General features: G+C 37.3%; 6 protein-coding genes across 10 annotated transcripts; 3 read left to right on the plus strand and 3 right to left on the minus strand.

Moving 5' to 3' along the window:
• Positions 1-1,671: 1,671 nt before the first annotated feature.
• Positions 1,672-3,991, minus strand: LOC111446210 (uncharacterized protein At1g76070-like). Its single transcript, XM_023084930.1, has 3 exons — positions 3,909-3,991; positions 3,507-3,616; positions 1,672-2,657 (listed from the first exon to the last, which is right to left on the minus strand). Exons 1-3 carry the CDS (start codon positions 3,989-3,991, stop codon positions 1,957-1,959), a joined length of 894 nt encoding a protein of 297 aa, XP_022940698.1. The 3' UTR covers positions 1,672-1,956.
• On the plus strand, positions 3,628-4,529 carry LOC111446466. Its single transcript, XM_023085301.1, has 3 exons — positions 3,628-3,750; positions 3,976-4,095; positions 4,252-4,529. Exons 2-3 carry the CDS (start codon positions 3,990-3,992, stop codon positions 4,389-4,391), a joined length of 246 nt encoding a protein of 81 aa, XP_022941069.1. The 5' UTR covers positions 3,628-3,750; positions 3,976-3,989; the 3' UTR covers positions 4,392-4,529.
• LOC111446459 (pentatricopeptide repeat-containing protein At1g20300, mitochondrial) lies at positions 4,493-6,765 on the minus strand. Its single transcript, XM_023085289.1, has one exon. It carries the CDS (start codon positions 6,500-6,502, stop codon positions 4,898-4,900), a length of 1,605 nt encoding a protein of 534 aa, XP_022941057.1. The 5' UTR covers positions 6,503-6,765; the 3' UTR covers positions 4,493-4,897.
• A 268-nt stretch (positions 6,766-7,033) lies between these two features.
• Positions 7,034-10,149, minus strand: LOC111446460 (calcium-dependent protein kinase 29-like). Its single transcript, XM_023085290.1, has 8 exons — positions 9,347-10,149; positions 8,527-8,670; positions 8,124-8,276; positions 7,920-8,035; positions 7,673-7,840; positions 7,463-7,590; positions 7,286-7,385; positions 7,034-7,131 (listed from the first exon to the last, which is right to left on the minus strand). The coding sequence occupies exons 1-8, from the start codon at positions 9,984-9,986 to the stop codon at positions 7,060-7,062; spliced, it is 1,521 nt and encodes a 506-aa protein (XP_022941058.1). The 5' UTR covers positions 9,987-10,149; the 3' UTR covers positions 7,034-7,059.
• Positions 10,150-11,409: 1,260 nt separating this feature from the next.
• Positions 11,410-12,614, plus strand: LOC111446465 (uncharacterized protein At5g48480). Its single transcript, XM_023085300.1, has 2 exons — positions 11,410-11,811; positions 12,193-12,614. Exons 1-2 carry the CDS (start codon positions 11,546-11,548, stop codon positions 12,410-12,412), a joined length of 486 nt encoding a protein of 161 aa, XP_022941068.1. The 5' UTR covers positions 11,410-11,545; the 3' UTR covers positions 12,413-12,614.
• A 1,620-nt stretch (positions 12,615-14,234) lies between these two features.
• Positions 14,235-17,708, plus strand: LOC111446464 (ribonuclease P protein subunit p25-like protein). 5 transcript variants are annotated; one of them, XM_023085297.1, is made up of 10 exons: positions 14,235-14,393; positions 14,656-14,778; positions 15,645-15,725; positions 15,813-15,901; positions 16,060-16,134; positions 16,480-16,532; positions 16,619-16,696; positions 16,908-17,108; positions 17,304-17,397; positions 17,529-17,708. In XM_023085297.1, the coding sequence occupies exons 2-9, from the start codon at positions 14,656-14,658 to the stop codon at positions 17,384-17,386; spliced, it is 783 nt and encodes a 260-aa protein (XP_022941065.1). In that variant the 5' UTR covers positions 14,235-14,393; the 3' UTR covers positions 17,387-17,397; positions 17,529-17,708. The 5 variants fall into 5 exon arrangements, with proteins under 5 accessions (XP_022941065.1, XP_022941062.1, XP_022941063.1 ...); XM_023085294.1 differs by having other exon boundaries at positions 17,304-17,708; XM_023085295.1 differs by having other exon boundaries at positions 14,293-14,393; positions 14,597-14,778; positions 17,304-17,708.
• The last annotated feature ends 687 nt before the right edge of the window (positions 17,709-18,395 follow it).

Raw genomic sequence — 18,395 nt, forward strand, 5'->3', positions numbered from 1 at the left:
TTTTTTTTTTTTTTTTTTTTTTTTTTTTTTTTTTTTTTTTTTTTTTTTTTTTTTGAGAAAGGGATAATTCGAATTTATTATTAAATATAATTAGAAACGAACAACATATTATAATATTCAAAATTATGTTTTGATTCCATAACTTTTTTATTGCAACTATTCCTTTCCCCTAATTTCGGCCGCTTTCATACCTCTTAAAGGTATGAAGCTAAAATATTAACAATAATGGAATCAGACGGAAGCTACACATAAATGACGAAACAACCCCTCAACTGCTGCAATGTACAATTTACCTGGTCACCGTATCAACCTCATCCAAACGACTTTTAAATTCCTGAAACTGGATTGGCTCTCCCACAGAATGGGGGCACAGTTTGTGATTTATTTTATTCGTTCATTTCCCAAACTTTATTATAAAATATATACTATGCCAATTCTTTATTCAAAGTGGCATTTCCAATTGTATTATTTAAAACAAATAGGATTCACGTTTACAAGACTTATATGTATTAAATAATGAATGACATAATCGCCTCAACTTTATTCATCTGAATCTTCCGCTGTCTACATGAGATTCTGATTTTTATTATTATTATTATTTATTTATTTCACCATATCTAATTCATTTGATTTTTTTTTTAAAATGAACTCCAACTGCAATTTGGTTCTTTTATTTATTTTAGAATATGGTCGAATAATTATATATTTTGACAAAATATTAATATAATCTTACATTTTATGAATATCTACTTTAGCTAAATATTTTAAAGCCTGTGTTTTGACACTTGTAATTTACCATTATACTAAAAAGTTAACCCAGTAGAAGATAGTTGGTAAAAAATATTGATAATTTAAAGTAGTTTTTTTTTTTTATGTAATTTGAGATAATAAAAAAAGAAAAAAAAAAGGAAGAAGATTCGGTTTCGTTGTTGGGTAGGAGTTATTGCAAAGGCATGCATGCAGGCAGGGTGTGAGCCATGGGCACCGATATGTTTGAAAATAGTTATGGCGCTGCGTGTTGCCCAACGAAAGGATTCCCTTTTTATTTAATTTCCTCTGCATTCCCTTTTATTGGAGACGGAAAATATGCAGAAAAACAATTTGGAATTCAATGCTTTGGTCCGCTGTGTGTTGAAGTTTGAGAGTGAAAGCGCTTTTAATGCGACCTAATCTCTAACCTAACTCTGCCTCCTCCCTCCCTTTTATCCCTTCTTCATAAGCCCACCCTCTCATCATCCCCTTTCATCCCTCTCCCTCTCTCTCTCTCTCTCTCTCTTTCTTCTCCCTCTTCATCTTTTGAAATAGTTTACTCCGATATTGGCCCGGCTCACTCAGATCTAACTTACAAAATCTATCTGATTGAGCCGTGTCAATATCTCAGTCTACTCTTTCCTTTTCAAGTTTCTCCTCTCCGTAACATATGTTCCGATCAGGTCTGTTCCTCTCCTCTTCAAAAATATTTGTTTTATATATAAAAAATTTACCCTTATTTTTATTTCCATTCAAATTAAGAACATTTTAATATTGAAATGAAAATTGTATTGGTTTGTGCATATTTATTAGAATTGTGATCGGTTGTTTATGATATATGATTACAATTGCATGCATATAATATATATATGAAAGAAAGTAAATGTATTTAACTTGAAAGGACGCAAAAGATTCCGTATGATAACATAATAGCTTATATGCATTGACTTCCCTTCTACGGAAGACACTATTACACAACTACCCATCAATTATTTCATTAATTTCTGTCATTTTCTCTATCTATTTTGAATCACTGACGGAGGAATCTGTACATTTATATCTGTTCCGAGTGGGCTTTGTTTTAGGCCCTTTTTGTTTCATTTTGGGGCCCAATTGGAAATATGGGTAAATGGGCCTTGTAAAATATAGATGTACATATTCTCTTGGCGTTAATTACCAAAAAGAAAAAGAAAAAAAACTGAAATATCAACTGGAATTGAGTTGAAGAGGTGTGGGAGGAACGGCGGTTCTTCTCTTCCATATATTCACCTCCTTTCTGGGTTGCAGTGGGCCCACGTCTTCTCCGATCCACACTGTCTCCGACACCGGGCTCCGCCCATCGCCCTCCGGCTCCTCTCCTTCCAAGTCAGCTGGTACAATCTGCGCCGTCCAATCAAAACTCGCCAACGTGTCACGTCCACTTGAGAATCGCTTCATCTGATTCAACCGCGGTGGCTTCCCACCACCACGGTGATTCCTCGACGGAGCCGCCACATGGTTTGATTTCGCCCTCCCGAGTATTTTCCCACCGGTCAAAATTCTCTTAATCACCGACGGCGGATGCCGCTTTTTCGGCTGGGAAATTTTAGCCGCCGCAGCAGCAGCATTCCTCGCTATTTCCTTCATCTTCTTCTTGTGCTTGATTTGGCCGATGCACGAAACTTTCGGCGAAGTTGGCTCCAGCGTCTCGAGTCCCGAGCTATTCGATTTGGACTGCGCTTCTTTTGGTATGATCGAGATCTTTACTGGACCGGAAAACCCTCGTCCGGCGACTTGGCGGTTCTCCCTGCCAGGACTTTTCGGCGGGTTGTGGAAAATTAAGGCGGAGGCCGCTCTGGGAAAAAGCTTCATGATTTTGCCTTTGGGTTCAATTTTGAGTCGCAATTTCAGGGCGTGGATTATATATACTGTCAGTTGACATTTAATTAACGAAGAATTAAGAAAGGTTCGTCGACGCTGCTTTGGTCAAACGTCGTGAAAGGTCTGACCAAGCAATTTTTTTCCGGCTACCTTCAAATTGTTATATATTACAAAAACATTCCTCCACCATGTTTTTTTCCTTTTCATTTTATTAAATATTAAGTATTTATGTCTGTCATTTGAAATTATGGTTTTTAATTGTTATGCTAAATCACAAATTGAGTATAGAGTGATAATACTCCTTATTTTTTTTAAATAATCAAGAACCCAATATTGAGTGAATTTAATGACATGTTTATATAATTCAAAATATATACTTAATACGGAAGAATTAGTCTGTATTGTGACGTGGAATTTAAATAAAAGTAGGCGGAATTCACAAATGTAACGTCACATTTAATTAATGTGTTTTTTAATTTTAATATAAAGTCGACGTTAATAGTAAATGAGTATTTTATTTGGACCAATTTGAGCTCCCATCTTTGACTCGGTTGCATTTGTTAATCACTGACCTTATCTAATCTAAGTATTTTAATTTTATCATTTATTATTGGGGTTTGGCTGATGAAAGAAACCATTGAGATCAACCAAATTGAATTGGTTTAGTCAATTTCTGAACTTTGTATATGACATTTTTTTTAGATTTTTTTTTTTTTAAAATCAACCAAATAAATACTATTTTTATTATTTTATTTATTTATTCTTTGCCTGTGCTTTCAAAAATCAAATCAGATTTTGAAATTAAAAAAGAAAAAAGAAATTAAGCCAATATTTTGATTTTATTAAAAAAGAAAAAGAGGGCCATCGAGCCCAGTTAAAATTTTGGGCCTACTAACCTGGAGTCCTACTGGGCGAATACCAGGCTTCAGCCCAAATCGTTTCCCAGAAAAGCCCAGTTTCTGGAGTCACTGGCCCAACTCCAGTCCTTCTACAGATCGTCGTCTTCCTTCATGACCTTCGAACTCAGAACCGAACAACAGAAATAGTTAACGTCAGATTGAACCAGAAATGGAATTCACTTCAGTTTGATCCACAGTGGGCTTGACGAACTGGTAGTAGCACCATCTATTTGTCCTCTAGGTAAGTCCGTACATTATAGAAGAAATTTACGTTTACGTTTTGCCCTAGCTTTTGTTTGATATGATTCTGCTAGAAGATATTCATTTTGTTCAACTAGTCTTCAGAGCCAAGAGATTTCGACTATTTGTTCTATAAATTTCTCCACGTCGGAATTTTACTGGTGGAAGAATTTTGTATGCAGTCGAATTCTTCCGCTATATCTAACATTGTAGAAATGTTGTACAGGAGGAGAATTCGCCATGGTTCTCTCCCTCGATTTACAGGAATTTATTCTCCGTGCAAGAGTGTTGAAACTGTACAGGCATGCTTTAAGAACTGCTCAAAAAGCTCCTGTCCACGCTCGAGGTTAAGCTTTTGATATCTTACAATGAAGTATTCTTTTGATGACGAACATCATCTACTTTCTATGCATTTTTCTTGTCATGATCTTCAGATGTCATTTGAATTCGCCCTGGTTTCATTTCGGATTTCGTTAGTTTTGAAATTGTCTGCTTTGCACAGAGGAACTGAGGCATACAATCAGACAAGAAATGGAGAACAACCGCGGCTGCAATGAGAGACAGAAAGTAAGGTTTCTGCTGAGTGAAGGAATAGAGAGATTGAAGCGTTTAGAGGAGATGTTGGATATGCAGGGTAACTAATGAAGATTGTCATCACCGGCATTATTCAGTAATCTTTTCAAATCTCTGTTACTTCAGTATGATATTGAGACTCAAACTTGAATGCTGGCTTGATGAAACGATTGGATTCTGAAAACAATAATTGAATTCCTTGCAAAATTTCAATAACAAAAACAGATCTTTTAATTCCAAAACCTGGTCTACATTTTAGTAGAGAACAAAACAAAGAAGCTTAAGAAGAGGTTCAAGAGAACCAAACAGCCCCTTGTAATTTGTCCCCTCCTAATTTGAAGTATCTAATCTAGGAACCTTTTGCCTTCTAATACTGTTGTAGACAGCTCTCCCAGCCCACGCAAGTGGCAGCCTCAGGCCAATTCACATAGGATCTTAACAAAATCAAAGCAATGACCCAGCCATACAAACTGCTGGGTGATAGTTATAGTTATCAAATGGGGCTTTAACTTCTTGTGTCGGTCGACACTTTGCCAACGTAACTACAGCTTCGAGTATAAAAGAAGCCAGTTACTCTAAAGGGGCCGTGAGGCAAAACCTCTCTCGACCATCTTATCCACCAATTCCTCATGCTTCTTCAACTGTCCTGCCTTTCTTAGCTGCTGCAGAACCATCTCATAGATAGGCATGCTGGGCTTTAAGCATTTCTCCTCAATCATTTCCCTGAAAAACTTGTAGGCATTGTTCCAATGCCCCATCCCACAATATAACGATATCAGTACTTGGTAAGTATTCAAATTAGGCTCAACTTCTTCTTCTTCCATCTCCTTCTTCAACTTGAAAATCATATCAGCAGATTTTGATTCTGCAAACATCCGCATCAAGATATTGTACGTCACTGTATTTGGCTTACAACCCAGATCCTTCATCTTAGCAAACATCCTATGAACACCATTTACATCATGCGACTTCACGATACACCTAAATATGGGATTAAAGGTCGACGCATTCGGGGTACAGCCTTTCTTAGCCATAGAGTTGAGGACCTTTGTAGCCTCTCCAAGATTATCATCCTTACAATGAGTCTCAATAAGAAAGTTATAAGTAATTATGTCAGCAGCACAACCCAATCTCTTCATTTGATTGTACACTTGCAAAACCTTCTCTGTTCTACCAGCCTTCACGTGGACTCTTATAAGATTGTTGAATGTAACTGAGTTGGGATTGCAACCAGCATCAATCATCTCAGAGAAAACATCATGGGCACGAGTAATTTGGCCACATCTACACAATGCATCAATCACAATGCTGTAAGTATAAACATTAGGGCTAATACCTGCCATCTTCATCTCTTTAAACACCCTCTCGGCCTCTGAGATATCACCGGCTCGACACCAGCCATGGACCAGGTTAGTGTAAACAATAACATCAGGTTCAAATTTATGTTTCAGATTGTCAAAAAATGACTGGGCTTCAGTTGCCCTTCTCTTCTTGCACAGAATGCTGATAACAATTGTGAAAGCAATCTTGTCAGGATTGCAGCCGTAGTCCTCCATGCGATTAAACGCATGAACCGCCTCCGCCGCCAATCCAGCCCTCACATACCGCCGGACAAGAATCGAGAAGGTTTCAACAGTAATTTCAACATTTCTAGCTTTCATCAGATCAATCAAATGCCACGCTAATCCGAATTGTTTCACCTTACCGGCTAGGTCAATCATCTCGTTGTAGGGCTGTGCAGAGTGCTCGAACGTCTCGCTTGCCGTCGCCCAATTGAAGAACGCGAGGGCTTGGAGGAAGGGGATGCCATGGCGGACGCCACCAGATTTCTCGATGACGTAACGAACGACGCCCGGAGAGACGGCATGGACAGGTGAGATTTGGGATAGTTCGTTGGAGAGAGCAGAAATGGTGAAGTTAGGGCTTGGTGGAGTGGGATCGGGACTGGGATTTCTTCGATAGTATTCCTTAATTAGGGAATGGAATTTATCGGCGGCCTGAATTTCTTCCGGTAAGAGGACAGGCTTTGAGGCTTTCGGAGTAGTATTGCTCGCGTCCTCGTCTTGAAGTTGAGACTCGGAAATTGAAGTGGAAGATGAAAATAAACGGTGATTCTGTAAGAACGGCGAGAGAGAAGACAGAAAGGGTGGAAGATTTGGCTTCGATTTGAACAGAGCCATTACTGGATTCTTCTCCGTTGAGGTTTCAGTTCGCTCCGGCTGCACAGACACTCGGCTTGGCGTTGGGTTTTTGCAGGGTTTTGCAGCGAACCTTCAACCTCACAACTCACAGATCTACCGTAAAATTGATTGCCCTAATTTCTAAATTTCTAAAAAAATTCTCCTTCTGTTTAAAAATAAATATTTCAAATTTGCTCAAGTTTTACTGCAAACAACAATTTCATTTAATTCCTCATGTGAAGATCTGTGAGAAAATATTTTCATATATATTTTTTTAAAAATGATACTATATTATATACTTATAATTTTAAGGGTAAAAATTGTATTTCTTCTTCCTTAAAGTCCAAATTAACAATTCATTAAAGTAAAGCAATACATAAGAAACTTATAAAATTTTAATTGTAAAAATATAAAATATATTTGATAAATATTGAAGAACGGAAAACTTAATTGTATAAGGGACGTTATTGACTTTGCGTATCTAATTAATTATCTATACATAATATTAAACATAATTTCCCCCTTTTCCCCCCTTTTTTCATGCTGTAAACTGTAATTTAGTTAATTTTTGGTTCCATTGTCCCTTTGGTCATCATGTTTACAAACTCGTCGAAATTGATTTTTCCATCCTGAAACAAAGAAAAACAAGAGTTATTAGGGTGAAGCGTACTCTATCGATATAAAATTATCTTCGTTTTGAATAATAAAGAAATTGCGACGAAACAAGCACAATTTTTAAAAATATAAAACTAAAAACAAGATAGTTATTAGAGTGAAGCGTACTCCATCGATATCGATGTCATTCAGAATTTCATCTATGGTGTCTTCATCTCCCATTTTATACTGAATCATGGCTTGTTTCACCTCATCTCTTGTGATAAATCTGAAAGAAAGTATGAGCATTTTGTGTATCAATATCACCTTCCCAATGCAAGAGGTTATCAATTCTTCATTACTAACCCGCTTTTATCTACGTCAAAGAACTGGAAGGTCTTGTATATGTTATCTTCCTTCTCAAGCCTATGTCGATGCATCGTTGCAGTAATAAACTCACCATAGTCGATCATCCCGCTTCGGTCGACATCAGCCTAACCGAGCAGAGATGTAACTTGTTCATGTATTAGGATTAATAGGCAATGCATGAACAGAAGACAGATTTTGGGTTCTTACCGCATCCATTAGTTGCTTTATTTCGTGTTCGGAAAGCCTCGAACCGAGCCTCGACAAACCGGTTTTCAGCTCTTCTAATGTGATGGCACCACTTCTATCAGTGTCTATGTTCTTGAACATTTGTTTCAGACCTTTTAATTCTTCTTCTGAAAGGTTTTCTGCCATTACCTACCAACAACATTGCATATCTCTAATACAGAGATCATAGAAAAGGTAAATGTAAATTATGTAAAAATATGTAATATACTTTGAGAGCAAGCTGCTTAAACTTGTTCATTGCTCTGAATTGCTTCATTCTAACGAGCACCGCGCTATCGATCGGCTTGCTGGAGGCCTTGCCCTCGATCTTTAACCAAGGATGTTCTGGTCCATTAATGAGAGAATTAGTTTTAAAGCATGTTCGAGAGTGATTTTGATATGTCATGTGCTATCTAAATAACTAATATCTTACCGAGCGCTTCTGCAGCGGTGATCCGCTCCTTCGGGTCTCTTCTCAACATTTTAGAGACAAGATCCTTGGCAGAAGGGGATATGGAAGGCCATGGAGCGTCTTCCATTTCCAGGTTGCCACTCAGAACTGCTTTTAATATGTCATCCTCAGTCTCTGATGGAATTCAAACATCAAAATCATTAGAAGAAAACAAAACCAACTCCATTAAACTCCAATCATAAGGGTACAATACTTAACTCGTTAGCTCGGTTCTAAGTCTAGAATAGATACTCGTTTTTAAGGCGAATACTAAAACGAAACCAACTATAAGCTAACAAGTCTAGTCTTGAAGGCAGAATACGAAAAATGAAATCGTTAACAAACGAGGCCTTAAATTTTAAATCGTGCCAAGGAATTTACTTACGACCACAAAACGGAGGCTCTCCACATAGGATAAGGTAGAGAATAACTCCAGCACTCCATATATCAATCTCCTTCCCATAATTCCGCTGCAGAACCTCAGGGGCAATATAATATGCACTTCCAACTATGTCTTTGTATGTTTTGCCTGACAAACCATTTTCATTCAAACAAAAGCTGTTAACAAGCCTGAGAAATAGTAATAGTTAGGAACCACGATCATCGACAATGTTATGATATTGTTCATTTTGAACATAAGCTCTCGTGACTTTACTTTTGGTTTTCACAAAATGCATCATACCAATGGAGATGTGTTTCTTACTAATAAACTCATGATTATCCCCTTAACAAGTATACCATAGAGCCTCTCTTGGGGCTTATGGAGTCTTCGAACAACTTCCCCTTAATCAAAGGCTCGATTCCTTTCTTTGGTGCCCGCAAACAAATTACACCATTTGTTCGATTCTTAGAGTCACTTTTGACTACACCTTCAAGGCTAACCACTTCTTTGTTCAAAGTTAAGTTAAGAGGATAATGATTATGATACCATGTTAGTAACAAGAAATAAAAACAAAATAAAAAAAGAAATAGAATTCAGGGTTCATGTTGCTAGCCTTCAGTGCTTCATGAAGTGGTCAACTTGGTTGACCAGACTCTCTACGTTGAATTGGTCAACAGTGACTTTCAATGTACCCCTCACGGGTTAATAGCTGAATATGCCATTTATTTGAATCCAAGAACTCCATTAGCTTAAGAGATCACAGTTCAATTCATTCCCAAGGAAAATTAATGCAACATGAAGGCATAATCGAAAACTGAGTTACCTTCTTCGATGAAAACGGAGAGTCCAAAATCCGTAGCCTTAATCGGCGAATCGTCGTCTTCACTGACCATGAGGAAGTTCTCAGGCTTCAAATCTCTGTGCATAACCCCCATAAAATGACACGCATGAACCACATTCAATATCTGTTTACAAATGCACGCCGCTTCCCTCTCCGAGTAACTGTCTTTCTTGATGATCCGATCGAAAAGCTCTCCGCCGGAACACAGCTCCATGATGAGATGCAAATTTTCCTCATCTTCATACGCGCCCTTGAACTCCACGATGTTGGGTTGGCCAGTCAAATGCTGAAGAATCAAGATCTCCCTTCTCACATCCTCTATATCATCGGGATTCACCATTTTTCTTCTGGAAATCGTCTTGCAAGCATATTTGCGCCCAGTGGCCCGCTCGGTGCAGAGATAAGTAGTCCCGAACTGGCCTCGACCGAGCTCCTTGTGGAGGTCGTAGATTGTGGTTATGTTGATGTAGGGGCGGCCGGTGATGGGTCCAATCTGCGACGGCGGAACGGACTTGTAAGAGGGAATTGATTGCGGCTTTTGAGGGCTTTGGGGGGTCGAGTCGGAGCCGTAGTTGAAGGAGGCGATTGGAATGTCGCGGATTCTGGTGAACCAGAGGCCCATGGCGGAAAGGGAAGAAAGAAATGCACAAATCTTTTCGTTGATGTTGTTGTTGTTCTTCTGGGTATGAAGATTTTATGAACGGAGGTTGGAAGCCAGCAAAATGATTATTGCCTTCTTTGCTGCGGTGGGTTCTTTATTCTGTGCTTTGCTTTCGCCTCTGGGTTGCTCTTCGGCATCATTCCGTCTGTAGTGTAATGTATATATTTGTTTAATTTTAATAATATTGTAGGTGTTGCTTATGGTAGCGTATTGCTTGTATAAGACGTGTTGTTCAACATTGCATACCCGTTCCAAACCCCATTTACATGGATAAACCTTTACTATTTGAAGTCTATACACCAAAATCATGTATTTTAGAGCTACAATACCTAAAAAATTGTGGAGATACGAACTAATTATATGCTATTTTTATAATCATATAAAGTTGTTTTCCGTAATTCTTGGTTTTCTTAAGTGTTTCCTTTCTCACTTTTTCTAAACATTTTCTCACAACGTGGTTAAAGACTCGAACATACGTCGACGTTGTCAGCAACGTCCAAATTTTTCATGATTGATTTGTTCGCTTGGTCTTGATAGAACAAGTGTCGTGCCATGATTATAACATGAATGCAGACAATATTTTTTTATTTTAGAAGTTTGCTAAAACTTTCAACCCAAAACCAGACAACGTACCCAATTTAAAAAAAAAATGATTATCAAATATTTATTTAAAGTTCTCCGTAAATGGACCTGCGGCCCAACAATCTGGAGACCATCGTATTGGGCCTTTAAGAACGCAGGTTGGCATGGGCCTTCTAGACCTTGAAGCTGGGCCATGGAATATAAATGGGCGTCAATTCCGTATAACTTCGACCCCAAATTTTGGATTTATTCGAATTATTTTCATTTTCATTTTGTTATTCTTTTTTCCTATTAAATGGTTTATAAACTACCAAGTATCTTAAGTGGCGTTTATTTTAAAGGTCGGGGAAGAGATTTGAAGTAATATAATTTAATTTTTTAAAATATAAGTTGTGATAAATATTTAAAATTTAAAGTATATAATTTTAATAAAATCATTTATTTAAGGATAATTATTAAGATTTATTATAAAACAAAAAATAATTTAATAATCTGACGTGATAAAAATAAAATAGATTTAAGTACATGTAATTATCTTAAATATAATGGATAAAAGTGAGGCTGTTTAAAGAAGGAATGAAATATATATTATATTTTCTCCTAAAAAATATATTTACAGAGATGAAAACAAGTTCTTACAGCGATTTGTACAGCGGTCATATCAATAGCAGTAGGACAGGGGTACAAATCGTAAATTACATGAAATAAAGGGACTTTTTGAAACGAAACTCCTCGATTTTGCCCGTTCCATCCAGTTCCCGCTTTAACTTTTTTTTTTTTTTTTTTTTTCCGTCTATAAATGCAGCGTCTCAGTAACTGATTGTAGTCCCTCACGCCATTACTGTCTTCTCTTTTTGTTTTCTCTCTCTCAGGGTTTTCTTCCATTTTTCTTCCGTCATTCTTTGGTTGTTTTTCTTGTTCTTCAATCTTCCGCTTCAATGGCGCAATCCGAGTCTCAGAATGGAGCAGGAGCTGAGAAGACCTTGAGTTTCAAGGCTCTTAAGCCGCAGCTTCTCGTGGAGGTGCCGAAGGCCGCTGATGCCGTCGTGTTTTACAAGGCTGCATTCGGCGCGGAAGAGGTTAGTCGTACTGTGCACCCGAAACGCAAGGCTGAGCAAGAAGCTCCGGCTATCCTTTCCGCCGAGCTCAGCCTTTCTAACTTCTCGTTCCTCGTCTCTGATGTTCTCGACGCTTCTGCTTCTGAGTGAGTCTCTCTCGTTTTTTCCTGCTTTCTTTCCCTGTTCGTTTATGCGTTTCTTTGATACAACTGATCAACCAGTCTATATTGCATTTGTTTGTTGTTTTTGTCTGCTTTCCCCACTTCTGAGTTGTGTTGTTTTTTGTTTACTCTTCAATGGTCCCTTTGAAAGATCTGCTCAAGCTCATGGAGCTCTGTTTTTTCCTTGAGTTTATCTGATGCTTAAACAACATTTCATACGTTTGCTTCGGTATCTGCATGTCTCTTATTCTGCGTCATCTAGCAGCTTGTTCATCGTTTTCTTTGCATGGCGTCTAGTTCGATTCTATGGTATTCCGATCGTAGCATACCTATCGTTTCTGATTTATTTATTTATTTTGTTTTCAGCGAGAAAGTATTCGAATCAAGAGTTGTGCTCTTCTTGGAAACAGAGGATATTATAGCCGCTGTATCCAAGGCCGTGAGTGCTGGAGCTGTTGAGGAGTCTGAGATTTCAGAAGGCGATGGCTCATACGTCGGCCGTCGCGTTGCTAAGCTGAAGGATCCATTCGGATTCAACTGGATCATCGCTACACCAGCGAAAGAAAGCGCTGTCGTGGAAGCCTAACTTTCTGCGTCTTGCCTAACTTAACCCGCAGTTTTTTCTTTCGATCTTGCAACATTGCTTGTAGGCTCTTAGGATTCGCGAGGCTTTAGTTAGGATGTTTTGAATACGTAGCTCAAGACTGTTGCCTTTCTGTTTGGCATTCTGTGAACGCTTGTGGACGTTTTGGTTATGCTTTTCTTAGTGGCAGGCTACCCCTTGTTTTGACAGTTCCTTCTCTCAGCATTTAGCCGCTACACATTTCATTTCACTTATTTTGCTTGCAAACTAAAAATAAGAAACTTTGCGGCCTAACCGAGTCTGCGAATTGTGCCTTTTAATGGATAATGTCGTTAATCCGAGCATGCTTTTTGTTTACACATTCTTCAAGAATGTTTATATTTTTAAAATTAAAATGCTCCATTCTGTGTCAGGAACGAACGGAGGATTTCAAATTGCATCCCGCTTGAAGGTACTTTCTGCTGTTCACAGTAATTGGTGATTGATGAGGTTGAAATCGCACACTTGTCCTTGCGGCAATTTCTTTTGTGGTCCAACAAAAAGGGGCTAGTACAGGAGCCCTTGACTTATCGTAATCCGCTGCACGCCGTGCCTGAGATTTTCAGTGGCTTCTCCTACGAAAGGCTATGGACTGATGGTCAATCACTGGAGCCCATTGTTTTATAGCCCACTATTCGTCTACTGTGGAATGTTTGGTGAATGGTTTTTATGATAATTTAATTTTGCCGTATTTCTTTGTAGGTTGTGAAATTATTCATGTGATTTGGATTTGTTCTTTGTTTCAATTTCACAAATTCCATGTTGGTTTCTTCCATTTGGATTTACTTTTTATTTGTTTCTTCCCAGTTTTATATTAAAGTGTTCGTTTTATAATTTTAATCCAATTACGGCCTTAGACTAATAAGATACCAAATTTTAGTTGTCTTCATTATTGGCACCTATTCAGGCCTTGATGGGCGTGCTTTGCTTTCTTGGAATTCGTGGGCCTCATTTGGGTTTTGGGGGGCTAGCCTGTGGGCCCAAGGGAGGAATTGGCCCATGAACGTAAACTTTTAAAATCAAATTCAAATTAAAACTTAGTCTAATATTTTAATTTACTTTTCTGGCCCTACGATATAATTCATTTGATTTCAAAGTTTCTTTCTATAAACAAAAGCAAAAAAATCAAATATTTAGATTTTTTTTTTTTTTTTTGGTTGAAAACTTATAGTTCTTTTTTCTAAAAAAATATGTTTTATTTTTCCATAGGCCATTTTGTTCTTCTAACAATTCGGTAGACTTTTAACGTAGCCTCAATTCCATGCCTAAGAAACATGCCTCCAATGATTAGAGGGTCGAGCCTATGAATGTGGTTGACTTTTTCGTTTTTTAGTCTATCGATTATTTTTCCAACTTTACTCTAGATTACTTAGTTAAATATTCATCGCACTTACTTCGTAGGTCTTATGTGACAACACGGTCGAATCACACCAACCTATGTTCTAAATCTATTAGACCAAATTCACACGTGACAAATACAATAGATTAAATTAACTTAAAGCTTTTATAGCAGAGATATTCAAAATTACTTAAATATACTTTAATATCCGAATTTTAATTTCTATCTAACAAATTTAATATCTATAAGTGAATTTGAATAAATTAATTGATTAAAACATTATTTTAATTATAAAATTTAATTATTATTTCAATTGTCATTATGGTAACTCGATTAATATAAATTTTGAACTTGACGAAAGCTGAGGTTTAAAATTTATTATATATTTAAATAAATATTTTGGAAAATAAAAGGAATATTAGAAGAGAAAATCAGCAAGAACTTGATAGGACCGGGTGAAGTAGTCGGTTAGGGTAGTTTTCGCAATAGTGCCGCTACTATATAAAGGGCGAAACACCAGTGCTGGCGATTTAGGGCGTAACAGAAGAAACAAGCCGTAGAAGAGGGCTCTCGTTTGTGGAGCGGATAATCCTACTTTCAATCGCTGTAGTCCTCAGATCGAACCTCATAGCTTCAAGTATGCTTCATTTTGCTTGTGTTTGGAGACGACTTTCATCGCCCTCTGCACTTTCTCTTTCGTTTTCTGTATTTTACTTCTCTTTCTGGTTCGTAGCTTTTCATTCTTTACTCTAGGATGTTTCGATGCTGTTCAATGTTCGTATCTTTGTTTGTTTTGCGGGTTGGAGCAGTGGGAGATTATTGATTTTGTTTGCATCTGTAAAATCGGATAACTGTCTTGGCTGCGCAGATGGATCGGTACCACAGAGTTGAGAAGCCAAGGGCTGAGACTCCAATTGACGAGAATGAGATTCGGATTACAAGCCAGGGAAGGATGCGCAACTATATCACATATGCCATGACCCTACTTCAGGTTTCTCTCCATATGTTTGGCTTATTTGCTGGGGTTAATTGTCTTTCTAAATCTCTTAATACGTGCTTTGAGTTTTTTTACTGTAAAATGTCGTCTTACTATGGAATTAACAAATTGTGGGTTCTGCATGTAATTCGTAGTGTTAATAATAATAAATTGTGTTGGCATCATCAACGAGCTGTTTTGGCACAAAGGATTGTCATCTTATTTTCACTGTCTTATGTGCAAAACTATGAATCTCTGTAGTATATGCACTCCCCTGCTCTCATTGATTGGCGCTAGCTAGTGGAACAAATTGGAAAGTTCATTGTCACGAATCATGCGATATGGCTATTAGTTTTATAAAAAATTCGTAGTGCTTTCATTCTATGTATGGCACTAGGGGGTTGCTGACCTAAAATATCAAATTCTGTGTTTCTATTAGTTTTATAAAAAATTCGTAGTGCTTTCATTCTATGTATGGCACTAGGGGGTTGCTGACCTAAAATATCAAATTCTGTGTTTCTAATCAGCAGTGTTGTTTATCCTTTGCACGATTCAATGGCAGTAGGTCTTTTAGGCATTTAGGTCATTAATCTTTAATTGCTGTTCCGTTTATTTTTTAATGCATGGGTAAACATAATAAGGAATAAATTGCAAATTCTTGTTGTATTTGTACTACGTGCAAGTCAATTTTGTTTTCTGAAGAGAGAATGAGAATATGGCGTACTCCTTCATTTTTATGCTGATTACTCCTTGTTTTAAAGGAAATGCATGGTATTATGTGTATTATATTACATTTATTGATGATAAGAATTTTCATTAATTTGACATTTTGTTAGTTAAACCCATTGTATATATCATACCCTTTTCCATACATTTTGCAGGAAAAGGGTTCCAATGAAATTGTTTTCAAGGCTATGGGAAGGGCTATAAACAAGACTGTGACCATCGTGGAACTAATCAAGGTTTTCTGTAATAGTTTGAGTTGCTGATGCTGAACCACTTGATACTTTTGAGATTGGGCCTGATAGTGTTTCTGTTGATAAATGCAGAGGCGAATTGTAGGTCTTCATCAGAATACCTCAATTGGCTCCACGGACATCACTGATACATGGGAGCCCTTGGAGGAAGGCCTTCTTCCGTAAGATAATTTTAAACACTAGTCATGCGAAGATTATTCAATCTAGCCTCTTACTTTATAATACCATATTCATTATTTCAATGACATGAGTCTTTCAACATGTGGAAAATTTCTTGCTTTGAGCTTTGTTTCATAGAGTTATTTGATTGTTGTTACAGATTGGAAACAACAAGGCATGTCTCGATGATTGTGATAACACTTTCAAAGAAAGAATTAAATACATCTTCTGTGGGGTGAGTCCTTACTTGCTTTTAAGGTGTCTCATTTTAAATAAATTTGAGACTGATGAACTTATATGAAGATATTCTCATTTTATTTATTATCTGATGGTCTATGGCATTAAACATGAACAAGACCTTAAGTTCAATTTCTCTCTCAGATTCATTTATTATAATTTGTAAGATATGCAGGGTTTTGCTTACGTAGGGTCTGTGGATTGAATGATTATTACTAATAATTTAAAAAATTTCTGAAGACTTTATTTAAGATTCTTCAGATTTGTTAGTCTTCTACATCTCATAATTGTTAAATGCTTTTCGACAAATAAACAATTTTCTCACACGTAACTATTACCTCAGGTACCAGCCTCCACTTCCTGCTGAGCTGGTGAAAACTTACGACTACGAGGGAGGTACTGACATGTCTTATCATATTATTATTTTTATTATTGGACTTATTGTATTGCATATTCGACACTGTTGTTTTTGTATACTGCAGAAGGTTCACCTCATGATCAGGGTCCAGGACGAGGTAGAGAACGGGACCGTAATGGCAGAGGAAGAGCCCGGGGTAGAGGTGTGTAGCATTTGATTTCATTTATCAGTCTTTGTTTAGCCCTTTGTCATGTTATTGTGTATGGAAGATAATGGCTTTTATGGTTAGTGACAGACTTGCAGTGCCAAATATAGGAATTGGAATTTTGTAATTCGTTCAGTTTCTTGCATGAGGGAAAGTGAATATGCCCCCGTAACAGTTTGTTTTTATTGTTAAATTGTACTTGTTTTAGGACCCCCAGGCAATGGCTATGTGACAAATGAATATGATGATGGAGATTGGGACCGTAATAGGGGCGGAAATGTAAGAGGGAGGGGTCGAGGGAGGAGTGGTGGTAATTTCCGTGACCGTGGAAGAGGAGGATACAATGGTCCTCAGTATGATTTCCAGCAAGATGGAGGATACAACCAAGACTTACCAGCTCAAGGCCGTGGTATTTTCTTATTTCCTTTTCAGTATGGCTTATATTTAATTGATCTTTGATTGGGCTATTTAGCTGGGATATGCAGGGTTTGGTCAATACTTTTTGTATTGAATTAAAGCCGCAGAGGGTTTTATTCAGCCCTATATTTCAACTATTCCCTTTCCTTCGAGCTCGTGTTCACTTCGGAATTGTCTACATTTTCAGGGCGTGGACGTGGAAGGGGTGGTTTTCGTGGAAGGGGCCGTGGTTTCAGGACTAATGGAGGACCGATCCAAGCTGCCGCATGAGGTGGTTAAAGGTTAAAATCTTAATTATATGCAATATTATCATTAGGATTCTCTCTTCTTTTAGTTGGTAGTTGCAAGGGACAACTATATTATAACAGAGTAGGAATTTGACTTCTTTTATTTTTGGCCTTTGGATTGGTAGTTAGATGGAAGAAGTGTTTGAAAGAGCCGCCATGTGAGGGTGGCGACTCGTTTTCTTGTAGACTTAGGTGAGCTGCTGCTTTGACGTTTGTATTTTAGTATTTTTAAAAAAAGAAACTCTTGGCCGCCGGACACACTGTATCATTCTTTTATTTGAGTTCTTAGGATATTCTTGTCTTTCGCCTCTCTCCTCCTCTCCTTTTCGTTACTTGGTCACATTTTGAGTTCTCTGTTACAGTTTCTTTTTTCACCTCTGATAATATCCCGACCACGGCCACAAATGTCGTTCGCTGTTTTTTAATGTATTAATTTCAATGCACTCGTTTCTATCAATTTCTAAGTCTACTCTGTTTTTTAATGTAATTAAATAAATATTGTTTTTTTAATAAAAGAAATGTTTGGACCACTGGTGGACATGTGTATTTTGTTTGGTCTATTTTCGTGATATTGACTAGAATGGATGACAGGTGTGTTGATAATATTCCAAAGTGGGAATGCTCCACCCTAAACCTAACCCTTCTATTTCAAAAGTTTTGTTTGGTCTAGTTTCCATCTCTCATCTTATGATTTTTGTTCATAACTTAAAACAAGCATGAAGAGTCATATTCTAAATCTTTCAAATATTTTTCAATAAATGTTTTTTTTCTTCCTAAGAATCGTCTAACCCCATTACCATTATATTATTTAAGATGTTTTTAAGTTCAACTATCAAACATTCTCAGATGGAACAACCAATCACCAAACAACTTAGGCTCTTCCACCATATTTGGTCCTTTTTTTATATATAATTTCTACAATAATTGAATTAAAATCCATTTCTAATTCCCAACTTCTTATTTTACTTTTATTCACCCCATTTGATGTTGAA

The sequence above is a fragment of the Cucurbita moschata genome, unplaced genomic scaffold (assembly GCF_002738365.1).
Source record: "Cucurbita moschata cultivar Rifu unplaced genomic scaffold, Cmos_1.0 Cmo_Scf00008, whole genome shotgun sequence".
Classification (NCBI taxonomy): Eukaryota; Viridiplantae; Streptophyta; class Magnoliopsida; order Cucurbitales; family Cucurbitaceae; genus Cucurbita; species Cucurbita moschata.